General features: G+C 45.7%; 1 protein-coding gene across 3 annotated transcripts in view; it reads right to left on the bottom strand.

The window, feature by feature from the left end:
• Positions 1-12,330, bottom strand: part of LOC109857467 (MAP/microtubule affinity-regulating kinase 3-like) — a 216,099-nt gene extending 203,769 nt beyond the window's left edge. For all 3 annotated transcript variants that reach the window (XM_020433780.1, XM_020433823.1, XM_020433833.1), the window contains exon 1: positions 11,946-12,330. In XM_020433780.1, the coding sequence (XP_020289369.1) occupies positions 11,946-12,092 (147 nt within the window). In that variant the 5' untranslated portion in view covers positions 12,093-12,330. The remainder of the gene's footprint in view (positions 1-11,945) is intronic.
• Positions 12,331-12,757: the final 427 nt, after the last annotated feature.

Raw genomic sequence — 12,757 nt, 5'->3', positions numbered from 1 at the left:
CCCCTCCCCCTCCCCCCGCGCGGTTAGAACGCAGACTTTTTTTGTGATTTATATCGAAAACGCTCACGAAAACGCGGCACGCGAGTTCGTATATATCCTTGATATTTTTTTCGCGCGCGGAAATGAAGATTTGTCACGTCAGGAAACACGCGTGTGTGTTTTGTGAGAACTTATTTTCGAAACTGATAAGAGAGAGTGATATCTGAAATATAATGGTGGAGTTTCAAGATCGCTGTGAGAAACTTTTTGACAGTTACTTATTTACGGTACGTGCCAATTGAAAACGAGACTTGCCGATTTTTGCGATTGTGCGAATAACAATCTTGAAATTTTGAAAAATTAACACGTTACTTTTCGCGCTACTTGGTATGTTCGATTTACCCCACACAAGTCCAATGATGATCCAATTCAGATGTAAAAAAAAAAAAACAAATAAAAAATACCGACTCGCGAATTCCGTTCTTTATTTTACAGACCGATCATTATTTTATAGCGCGCCGTTACGTCTTTTTCACTTCCACGAAATTTTCAAGATTATGTATTTGGCATTACGTCGCGTTATGTCGTCGAAACGCATCATTGCCGACAATTTGCTGCCGCGGACGATGGGGCGGACATTATCCTTCTTTCGCTTCGGTAAAGGACGGCCGAATGGCTTCTCGGTAGTTTCGCTCGGTCCAATCGAGCGTGTTCGACAAATTCTGATATTTCTACCTGGCCGGTAGGTCATTGCATCTCGATGATGCCGCGAGATAAAATCGAAGCGAACGACGCGACAACCGGGGAAACTTCGAGAGGAGAGGTAGTTGTTGTCGAGATATTTACGACATTTACGATCGTGTCGATTGCGAACGACTACGAATTCCACGTGCGCCACGGATTCTTGTCGTTTGTCTCGTAAAGACAATTCTACAAATTCTACTACTTTGTTACTACGCGTGTATTATATATATTGTTCTTTTTTTTTTATACCTAACTCTCTGCAGCAGTTTACCGCAAAACAATGATGTTTATCTTTCCGAATAAACCAGAAGAAAAAACAACATGTTTTTAAATAAATTTATTATTCGACTGCTCTACAAGTGTTAAACATCTGCTGTTTTTTTTTTTTTTTTTTACACGTTTTATGTCGTTTCTTTTTTTATACGCAACATGTTTGCTATCCCTCGCTAAAAATCACGCAAAAATTTATATTTCACACCCACGCGCGAAAGGATTAATCGATCTCGAACACGATATCTCGCGCTTAGAAAGACCATCTAGTCGCTCCCGGAGCCGTTCCGTTTAGCCGACCTTGTCATCGAAACTTTATCGTTCTCCGATCCGTGTAATTATGGTAAATCACGTAGAGACGACGGCGTTAATCGCCGCAATGTTCTGCGGCAGATCCCGAACGCAGGAAACAACGGCGCGCAGCGGAGAGAACTACAAGTTGATTTCAACTCTGTCTTTAATGGCAGGCCTTCTACCTATCTCTCTGTAATTATACACACAGAGACAGATAGACGCTGATCGCCGCAGACGTCACCGGTATCCGAACGGTATCTGCACGTCGAAGTTTTTGCCGCGGCGGCATAATCGGCCGTAATCGGCTTCTAGTCGCTGCTTGTTGTGAAGGCGAACTTCGGATCGGTAACAGTCGGGTCGCAATGAAATACAAAACTAAGGAGTTCTCTTTTTCCTCAAAAAAAAAAAACAAAAAAACAAAGCGTCAAAATTTAAAAAAAAAGAAAACATCTTTTATTTTGTTAGAAATTGCTTTTATACAAAAAAATGGTAAAATCTCTGTGTTTTATATGAAATCAAATTGATTTTATAAATCTACTAATCGTATCAGAAAAAGCGCGTGTAAATAATCGATTCTCTTGATATATTGATTGTTGCCACTTTAATCTCGGCGCTGATTGAACGTTTCTAGGATGTGTTTCTCGATTCATCTTGTACATATCAAGACGCACACAGAGGTAGTGCCTCGCGCCAAGTTCACGCGCAATGGAAGTCGCGCTCGAACGGCACTCGTGGCTCTCTTAAACGCGAAATTCATGCGATTGAGAAGTGAGGAGATTTTCAAGGAGCGATATCTCAAGAACGACCGAACCGATCACTTTTGTTTATAAGTCTTAATCCCGCTTCAGAACAAAACACTAAAAAACAAAAGTATTCTTGCGTTTTTTCAAGTCACGTGACAGAAAGAAGAGAAAAAACACCACGTGACTAAAGTAACGTGACTGCACTTTACACACGTGTGTGTGTGTGTGTGTGTTGTGCTAATTAGATCTAATAAATAATCCGATTAATCTAATTAATAAATATACGATAAAAAAAACACACTTCAAACAGATTTTATTTTGTTTGTCATTATACGTAAAGTGTGTTATTGGAGGAAATAAAATATGTATTCGCGAAAGTTATAAAATTACATGTAACGTTGCGGAATGTGGTACATTGAGAATATAAAAAAGAATATAAAAGAAACTTGTAAAACAGCGAATGTCTGTCGAGTTATCTGGCTATGCGAACGGGACGGCGCCTATCGCCGTACTTATAACGATATCGACCTGAAAGTTTACAACGGCAAAAAGTTTAACGCGACCGTTGCGACGATCTCTCGCTGTAATTTCGGCGAGAGCGAGACGCGCGTCGCGAACGAGAGAACTCGCCGCCGGACATTTCGCAAGAAAGGCTCTTGTGGGTGTCTCGTCGTTACCCAAAAACCATCAAATTTATGATACGGAAAAGGCATATCTCCAAAGCTCTTACAAAAATTACGATCTTCCTGAAATATATCCGCGAACCGCGCGCGACTTCCGCGTTCAACTTCTCTCTCACTCTCTCTCGAACGATTCTCGATGTGGATATCACAGACTTGATAGAGCCGCACCGTTCCGTTTGCGTAAAGTCTCGCGAAGAAAATGCTGCCACTCGTAAATTGCCCGAGGATATCGTCGAATAAATACCAGTACGAAGTACACAACAGTCGTTCGTAAACAACAAACTCAAAGCTCAAGGACAGCTCGAGTCAGTTCGAGAATTTTTTGGACGAGAAGTTTTTGTTTTCTGAGAAGTTGTGAAATGAAGTTTTCGGGAGAATTAATTTTCACGGTATATACTTTCTTCTTTGAGGGATTCATCTATCTTCTCCAAGGACACCGGCATGCCTAAAAATCGGCCAACGCTCTCCGCACGTGCGATGACCGGCGCGGCGCGACGATTCCCCCGAAGAAGAAGGATGCATCGGGAACGAGCACGCGAAGCCGCGCGGATACCTGTTTCGTCTCGTTGCTCCCAGCTCGCCTCGGGTTCGCCACCTACACGCTCCGGCGCGGTACACGATCCTGCACTTGGCAGCAATCGAGATAAACGTTTCGCACGCACTCGATTCGATACGCCCGCCTCTCGTTTCCTAGACACGGCCGAGAAACAGGATGCAAAGTTAATCTCCGCGGCGCGCCGTTTCATTGCGTAAGGAACTCGCGCGCGCGCGCGCGCACGCCGGAGTCGCGCGATATTTAGGAGGGGTCTTCCCACGCTCGCGGTACCGGTTACATCGCGAGGTTTACGACGGAGAGCATCGGCGTAACACACCACGATCTCTCTCGCGAAATCACGCCGCGCTGTCGCGCGGCGTACAACTTTGTTGAAACTTCGGCACGAAAAACATGCGTCTCTTTTGAAAAAGATCGCGTATCTTACATGCGGGAGAAACGTGATCTTTTTATGCCGAACAAGAGCAAAAAAAAAAAAAAAAACAGGTCTCATCGGAAAAAGTAATTCTTCAAGCTTTATTTTTTTTTCTTATCTAATTGTTTGCTCAAATAACGTTGTCACAAAATCTTCGCTTTGTTAAGGACTAAAAAAATCTTTCGGCTTAGCAATTGCATTATTTCAACTAGTAGAAAACGCTGTTCGCGAGCGAGAGAAAAAAACGGCGGCAACGCACGACGTGGGTATCGCTAGTTTGATTACGTTTTACCAAACGCGAAGCAACAAGAAAAATGAACGCCCCGTTACAGAAAATCGATCGGGGAGCAGACTCGTTCACGGTACCATCAAATTCCCGAACGATGTTGTGTTCGATCCCTTTCCGAGATGAAACGAAGACGGGAGAGCAATATAGTCGGAGATGGGAGACGGGAAATTTCGTGAGAGGAAGCCTCATCGAGGCGAACGGCCCGCGGCCATCGCCGCAAAAGAATCGAACAAACATGGCCAAAGTTTACGAGATAGGCGCGCTTACACTTCTCCGTCTCGAGTATCCGCGACGGAGAGTCAGAAAAATATATACGTCGGATATTTTTTTGTTTCTGACCTCCTGAGGAAAGATGTATTACTCGACCGATTCCACGGAATAGCCTCTCGATAGGCCGGGGCCTTCTGAGAAGAGACTCCGGGGCCTCGCCGGAGTTAATTATTAGAGAGACGCGCTCTCGGCACACGCGCCGAGTCTCGTATTTGTCACCGCGCGCGGGCGCCGTGCCGTTTCGGCGCGGCCTTTTTTTACGGGACACGGCGCGGCGACCGGGCGGATGATTAAAGAGAGACCCGCCCGGTCCGAAACTAATAGTACAAATTTATTCGTTTGCCGCGCGTATCGGCTGTCGCGGTTAATTGCCTGGCTATTAAATTCATCGGTCGTCGCCGTCGACGCGAGTGTGTCGCCGACCGATCGACCTGCGCTCGGTTGCGCCATCGCTTTTTAACGACCCGATCGATTCTCCCCTCCCTCCTCCCCATCCCGATACTTTTCAATACCTCGCGACTAATAAACGGTCGTTAAAGAATCACTTACCGAGACGAGAACGGGGATAGATCGCGTAACCGCGCGCGCGAGAGCTCATCGATTATGCAAATCGCGGCTATCTATCCGCGCTCGCCGCGGCGATTGTAATTCAATGAACTACGGTGATTCGTCGCGGGTTTATACCGCGCGAAGAAGGATAGGAAACAACGTCGGAAACACTTCTCTCGATATTTACTGCCGGCGCGCTCATTATCCGTTCAAACCTCCAATTACGCATCGCATAATCGTGATTTAACTCGAACGTTTTAAATACGAACGGGCAAAATTGATTAGACAAAATTATTGTCAGTCGATTGCTGCTGCACGTGAAGAAATGAGTTTTCAATCGATGCGTCGAAACGTTGTTTCGATTGACCTTCTTGTACAATATAAATAAATTTTCGAACTTCGCGCGCGCGAAACGTCAAAATTAAATACACATCTCAAACAAACAAAAAACTCGTTTTCAAGTTCCTTCAACACCTTCTCGAGTTCTTGGTTCGTGAGTGTGCGCGCGCTGCTGTGTGCAGCCGATGTTGCGCGAGAAAACGCGCAGTACCGGAGAAGCGCACTTATAACGGGGGCATTGGGCCACGGTCGCTTTGATGCAAAAATGACTGATAAACGTCGTTGAGTGGCGAAGTTCTATGCGCGGCCGCGGAAATTATGCATCGACTTTCTGCCACTCAAATCCCGCTCGGGATTGCGCTCTCTGTCGCGAAATGTCAAGGATCCGAGCGCTTCTCGGAACCGAAGGTGCAATCAGGGATCGTTTTAAGAGCAATTTACCGAGAATAATGACTTCACAATCTACATCAGCAGAATATTCCATTGGAGTGGTGACGAAAACTATGCGCGGCGCGGGAAATATTGCATCATTTCGATTTTTTCCATTTTTTTTTTTTTTTTTTTCGACTTTTTTCAATACGTGAATCAGCATATATAAATAAATATACATAATGAAATTCACAAAATCGCCAAGATGTCCTTCTGTTCCGATCGAATGTAGTCGCCCGTTCGGAATATCGGAGCAGCAGGCAGGCCACGGTAGTAAACGATGGATCCCACAAAATCTGCGCGTTGTTCAAGGAAAGAGAGAGAGAGAGAGAGGGAGAGAGAGAGATATCTACCGGGGACCGATATTCACGACATTGAGGTGGCGGCTGCCGAGGAGCAGGCGAGAGAGACGTGAGCTGAACGATTTTGGCAGGTCCCTCCGTGCGGCCGGGCCCACCGTGCGCGCGTAACTCGAAACCGCGGGTTTTTGCCTCTTCTATTTTTCTTTTCTCTCTTTTTCTTTCCACCGACGATCCCTGGCGATCCCGGCGTCTCTCTCGTCCGATCGTTCCAGGCTGCTGCCTGTGTTCTCGGCGGATTCCCGTACACGCTGTCTCCGCCCGGGCACAATCCGGTAGGTCTATTGTCGTCTCATAATCGATGCTAAATACACTCGCAGAGCAGAGAGAAGAGAGAGGGAGATAGAGAAAAGGAGAAAGAGAGGAACGGAGAGAGAAAGACATAGACGGAGACACACGTCGAAGAAACAGACGGAGAGCACGGAGAGATTGGAAGAGCGAAGGTGAGGAAGAAAAGGACGGCGGACAAAATCGGAGCCTCGTGTAAATCGAGCTACAAGAGGGTGAGCAGGTAGACGGAGACGTATATCGTCGAGGAAACAAAGTGAGAGGAATAAAGAGAAAGAGAAAAAGAGAGAGAGAGAGAGAGAGAGAGAGAGAAAGAGAGCGAAAGGAAAAGAGAGGGAAAGAGACAAACACGCAGAGAGTGAAGTAGGAGAGATACGAGAGACCGAGAAGGGCACCCTATAGACATCCGATACCGCTCGAGCTGTATTGCTTTCTCGTGTGGCCGGGCGGACCACGTCGATCCACACACCGTATGGTTTTATTTGTGGTTACCGAAATTACAGGTTGCGGGCCGGAGGGTTCGCGGCCGACGTAACACACCGCGCGCGGGAGAAGAACGGCCGATCGATAGCGACGACAGTCGTCCGGCTACGGATGAGAGACACGAGTTGTCTCTCGTTCGCTCGCGGCTGCCCGGTTGTGAGCGCTTTTGCGTTTTCTTCCCCGATGAAAACCACCGGGGAAACCGATCTGGACACGGAGAAAAGCGGCGCGCGCGCGCGCTTCTACTGATGACCGAGCGGGATGAGTGTTCGGTGATGATAGGCGAGAGAGATCCGATTCGTGCCTCTCGCGTGGCTTCCGCGTTACTGTTATTCAACGCGAACCAGGTCGCCGTAGACCAGTGCTGGCGATTGACGCCCTCGCGCGGCCTCAACGCGGATTCAATTTTAATTCTATGGTCGGAACGTCGAGAGAGCGATTTCGTTTCGCTTATGAATATTCTATTTGCGAATGGAATGGCGGCGATATACTATGTTTTATAAAACGTGTTATTTTATTAACGTATACGCCGTATGGAGATTTTATTTACCGCTCCATTCAATTTGGATTTGTAAACTGCTGAAATATTGATCAAATAAAAGCGGTGTGTTCGCGTTTTAAAATGTTTAGGGAGTCAAAACCTTAAAACAAAAAAAAAAAAAAAAAAACGTATAAAATCTTCTGACATTTTTGCGCGCTCGAGAGAAAGAGAGCGAGAGAGAGAGAGAGAGAGAGAGAGAGAGAGAGAGAGACGCTCGTGTAAAAGCACAGCGTAACTAAAAGGGCGAGACGGAGATTCCGCGTCAAGCGCCACCGGGGAGAAGAACCTGATCTATCAGCTTTCCCGGAGAGAGTAAAACACGAAGATGTTTTAACGCACGATGGCAAAAAGATATCCGGGGAATCTCGGAAGGGTGTACCCGGTATTGTACCCGTGCTCTGCTCGTATATGGAATTTCAAAGTCGACGGGCTGACGTGACGCGAGTCGCGAGACTCCGTATCCCCTTATATAGATCGAGAAAGGCGCGAAGAAACACCTTGCGCGAGTGACTCGACGCAAATGGCGCGCATTCTCACCCCTACGTTGTCGGGATGGGGCTGCTGTATCGCGCGACTGACCGTTGCAAATTGAGCTATTACGAGAAAACCAGATTAATCCGGACGAGAACTCGCGGTTTCCGCATCGAAGCGGATCGAAATTGCAGTTGTAAAATATATACACGTACGTCTTTTGTGACAAATGTGACTCGTGATCCCCCACGCGCGATCAGGGGGAAGAGTGTCGTGTTTTAAATTTCTGTTATGTTGTTTTTGCATCTGGAGAACATAAATATTGCATCAAATCTGTGTTGTGCGTTTTCATATCGAAAGATACATGTAAGAACTAATTTTAGTCCGTTCTCCTTCTCTTTATCGTGTATCTTCGCGAGATAGAGCGAGAAGAGAAAAATTTAATCAATCAAGCGACGTCAAAAGAGAGGGAAGAGCAATATTTATTAATAAAGAGATAATTTATAGCATTTTGAGAGAATAGAATAGAACGGCACACAGATAGTGACCCGCGTAGCGGAAAAAAAAATGGATATACAAGCAAAAATGCGATAAGAGAAGAGCGTGTGTGGATGCGTGCGTGCGCGCGCGCGCGCGGACAAGAAAGAGCGCGCGGGAGTAATCGAAACCTCCGGCTTCGATCTGCGATAACCGCGTTCCTTTGTATTCGCAAACGAGTGCGTAATCGCACTGTTTATTTTTTTTTTTTTCAGCGCGATAAACTATTTGAACTGCGTAGACGAGCGCGCGACAAATTGGCACGTACTTTGCGTGGTCGCGCAAACGCACGCGTATCGAATGGACGGCGATAGCGGGCCGCGCGTGAAAAAATAATGCATGTTTCTTTCCCCACCCTCGTTGATTTTCACTTCGCGTAGGCGAGGAAACCGACGACGGCGACGGGTCGATCGAGAGTCGTCCGATCGCAAAAATGCGTTCTGTTACGCAATATTCAGAAGAGAACCGTCATCGCGACGTCACTCTCTCTCTCTCTCTCTCTCTCTCATCCCCTCCGATTAAATTGCACAAAGAAATCGCTATCTCCGCATAAAACGCGACACGAGCGCAGAAAACGAGCGATAACGCTATTCCGCACGCTAATCGCCTGTGCGGCTTTATGCGAACCGCATTCTATTATCGGTCACGACCGAATCGATAAATCAATTAATTCCGTTTCTCATCGATGCCCGAGACGCGCAAATTGATACGCGTTAACGTTTATTATTATCGTCGCGTAGTATACGTTTGATACTGAGAAATTGATACGCATTATCGCGAAATAAAAATTCGATCGGCGTGCGGGGGGGGGGGGTTGAGGTAGGAGGGGAAGAACATGAAAATTAATTCGCCGAGATCCGCGTTCGTTTCGATTTAATGAATATTTAATCCTTTTAGTTTTCAAATAATCCCAAAAGAAAACACTGTTAAAAATATATTAAGTTTTTATACACAACTGATTTACGTGGTGGTATATCTTCTATATCTTGGGTGTACTGTTGATGCGGTGCGGTGTAAAAATGCACTTGAACATTCTAAAAACTTGACGTTCGCGTAAATATTAGCAACGCGTATCTCTGCGAAATATTCGCAAAAATATCTCCTCACGAGATATCTTTTGGAGAAACATCTTTATTTTCAAAGGAGATATTCTCTCACACTATATATTTCTTGAAGAACGCGCTCCCCGCGTCGTGGATATGTTCATAGCGTACCTATATAAATGTATATACACATGTGTGTGTGTGTGTACGTCAAGACATTTGTGGCTGCAAAATTGATTGAGCTCGTATCCGGATATACGCAGTATCGTTTCGATCGGAACACACGGCGCACGCGATGTGCGTCGGCCACGTCATCAGCGGGAAGATGGACCTCGAGGAGTCTCGGCGAACCTCGTTAAACGCCGTCTCGCGATTGGAAGCGTGTGCTTTTTTTACGCGCCTCGTAAAACGTCGTCAGCGCGGCTGGCTTCTCTCGCGGTGTACACCCGGCGTGACACGGGAGAGAAAAAGAAAGAGAGATAGAGAGAGGAGAGAAACCACACGAAGGCGGTGTGTTATCGGCTTCTCGGCAAGATAACCGCAAACGATTTCCCCGTAGCGATCGGTGTCTATCGTTCCACGAACGTTCCCCGCGCCGCGCGCATTTCCACCAGCAGCGTTAACCGCGGCGGTGTTCCCGCGGCCTCCTTTAATCACCCCGTTCGTCTTGTACTTCGCGGTAAAGGATGCTCGGACGTTATCTCTCCCACTGCTTCCGACCGAGCTTTTCGCGTCGCTTTTCGTGAAAAAAAAAAAAAAAAATGAAATATGTCTCCGGGAGATATATACGTACGTTTTGTATTAATCAAAAAGCGGCAACACGAGTATCAGGAATAAAAATCAGAAGTTGTGTTCACAGAACATTATTTTTCTGTATTCCTCAAAAAGCGTTATATAATTATTGAGAGAGAGAGAGAGAGAGAGAGAGAGAGATGTCAAAACATTTTACAGAATTACGTGAACGTTTATTTTCTCAGCTTGATTAATTACAAAATGTGATACTCTTGCGGCGTAAGACGCAGACTCTCTAAATAACACTTAAAATTAAGACATTTTTTTTTTCACGAGCATTTAGATACGACGACATCTTTATTTATCAGTCGTTGACTCCAATTTGAGACGTTGAGACCGCGATTATCATGAGAATTGACGTAAATAAGCGTTTCTTATCAGAAATTGATTCTCTCTCGCTCCGTTTTATTTAGCACTCTTATTTATTTAAAGAACGAGCTATACCTAATTTTTAAGCCAGCGAAAACAAAAATTATACAAATTAGAATTAAATATGGGAATAAATTAGAAGCGTGGTAGGATTCCCAAGCCCAACCGACGGTCGGACCTATCTCAGATTCCGAGATCGTCGATCGATCGATCGATCGATCAGATAATCTCCTCGTTGGAGGAATATTTTAATAGAAAAGGTTTCTCTCCTTCCCTCCCCACACACTCACACGCACATACAAAAAAAAACAGAGGAAACGAGATAGAGAACGAGACCCTGCTGGGGAATTTTAGGATGATACAAAGAAGAGGAAACGTTTGTAAATCTCTGACGATCGTCTTTCATCGTCTGTCTGGCGGACGATGTCACATGCTTATCCCTGTGTCATTTTCATGTTGAGAAAATAACACACCGAGTTTCGTGATCGAATAAAGCCGCAACTGTGTAGTAGTTCCGAGAGTTTTTGTTCACTCTGAAAACGCGCGATATTTTGTTCGACTTCAACTTTTTTTCGGATAGATAGGTTCCTATCTTTTTTATTTATGTGAGATTCTAGGTGCATGAGATTCCAGACGAGTGATTCAATGTCCGCGCGCCGGAAATACATCTGATGCGCACCGCGGCGTGATTAATTCGACGAAAAGGCGGACCCGGTCTGGATAGTCTGACGTAAGCCAGAAACAATTCCTCCTCGATACAAGTAAAAACGGAGCAACCGCCACACACAAACACGTATTGTGTTACATAACAGTGTACACAGGATTATTATTCACTGAAATATATTGGATGGTAACGACGAGAGAGAGAGAGAGAGAGAGAAAGAGAGTTTATACAATGTCGACACACACTCTTTGCGGCGAATAATTTTTTTTTTTTTCCAATTTACGCGCTATTAACATGACTGCGGTCATTTGAGAAGATTATCGCTCGAAACGAGTATACAAAGATAAATTTACTGAGTTCGTGCGTAATTTGCAATTTAAATTCGCATTCGTGAAACATTTTGTGCGTGATCGCAACACGTTAGAATAAATAATTATAAGTAAATCTTAAGATAAAAAAAAAAAAAAAAAATAATTAAAAAATTAAATTGAAGATTAAAACGTTAAGCCGATCACGAACGTAATAATAGCCGCGCCTCCATCCGCGCCAGAAATCGATTAAAGACGATCGGAATCAATCCTCCATCCGACACGGGGTTGAACATCCTCTCTCGATGCGCGCGTTCTCACGATCGCGTTACGTCCCGCGTCGGGATGAAAGATTTATGTCGGGGCCTCTCTCGCGAAGGGAGCAGCTTTCGCTGCTCGCTTCTCTCTCGCGGAGCGGAGGTGCGCGTTCTCCGTTTTCGTGCCGGTCGCCGATGGAGTTACGCGCGAGCGCGAGGTTATACGAGGCTCTCCGACGCTTGTTCCCGGCGGCGATTCGAGTTTATCACACTCACCTTGACTCCGAGGACGGTGTGGATGGCCTCTTCGACGCGCGCGAAGTTCCCCTTGCCGAGGGGCCCGAGCATCTGATACTTGCCGACGCGCACCAAGGACTTCTTCGCGATCGCGCAGCTCTCCGTCGCGTTGTTCGTGCGTGTCATTTCGCACGTTTTAACCGGGCCGTCAGTCAGGGAGAGAGTGAGAGAAAGAGAAAGAGAGAGCGAGAGAATATCTGAAGAAGACACGTCAACCCTCTCCCTCGGTTTTTTGGATTTCGCGTGCGCGCAAACGGGGATATTCAAGACGCGTTCTCTCTCACCGCGAGAACCGGACGAGATGCGAAACGATACGTACGCGTATACGCGGTTCGCGTGACTCGAACATTTTCACGGCTGTAAAATTGCGAGATCTCGATTGCGACCAGAAGAGTCGTCTTCCTCTCGCGTTCATCTTCTCTCCTTTCCGTTCTCGCGGAACGTCGCGTCGGTCGATCGGATCTTGTTGCGCAATTGCTTTTTTTTTTGTTTTGTTTTTTTCCACGGTTATATCGCGCGGGAATCAAAGCGCATATTGGATTTTGCTTGGAACAAATTTCATGTCTTTGAATAATTGACTTTGCAGAAACACAGAGAAAGAGAGAAAAAAAGAGAGATAGAGAGAAATCAAAGAAGTGATTTTACAAAATAACGCATATTACAACTTATATTGTGTATTATAAAACAATATTAAGAGAGAGAGAAAGAGAGAGAGAGAGAGAGAGAGAGAGAGAGAAAGCATCATTTATTACTAGAGAGAGAGAGAGAGAGAGAGAGAGAGATTCTAGTAA

Source organism: Pseudomyrmex gracilis, unplaced genomic scaffold (assembly GCF_002006095.1).
Source record: "Pseudomyrmex gracilis isolate BER0280 unplaced genomic scaffold, ASM200609v1 scaffold_5, whole genome shotgun sequence".
NCBI classification, from domain to species: Eukaryota; Metazoa; Arthropoda; class Insecta; order Hymenoptera; family Formicidae; genus Pseudomyrmex; species Pseudomyrmex gracilis.
Note: the sequence above shows the minus strand (reverse complement) of the source record. Positions and strands in the feature narration are given on the sequence as shown.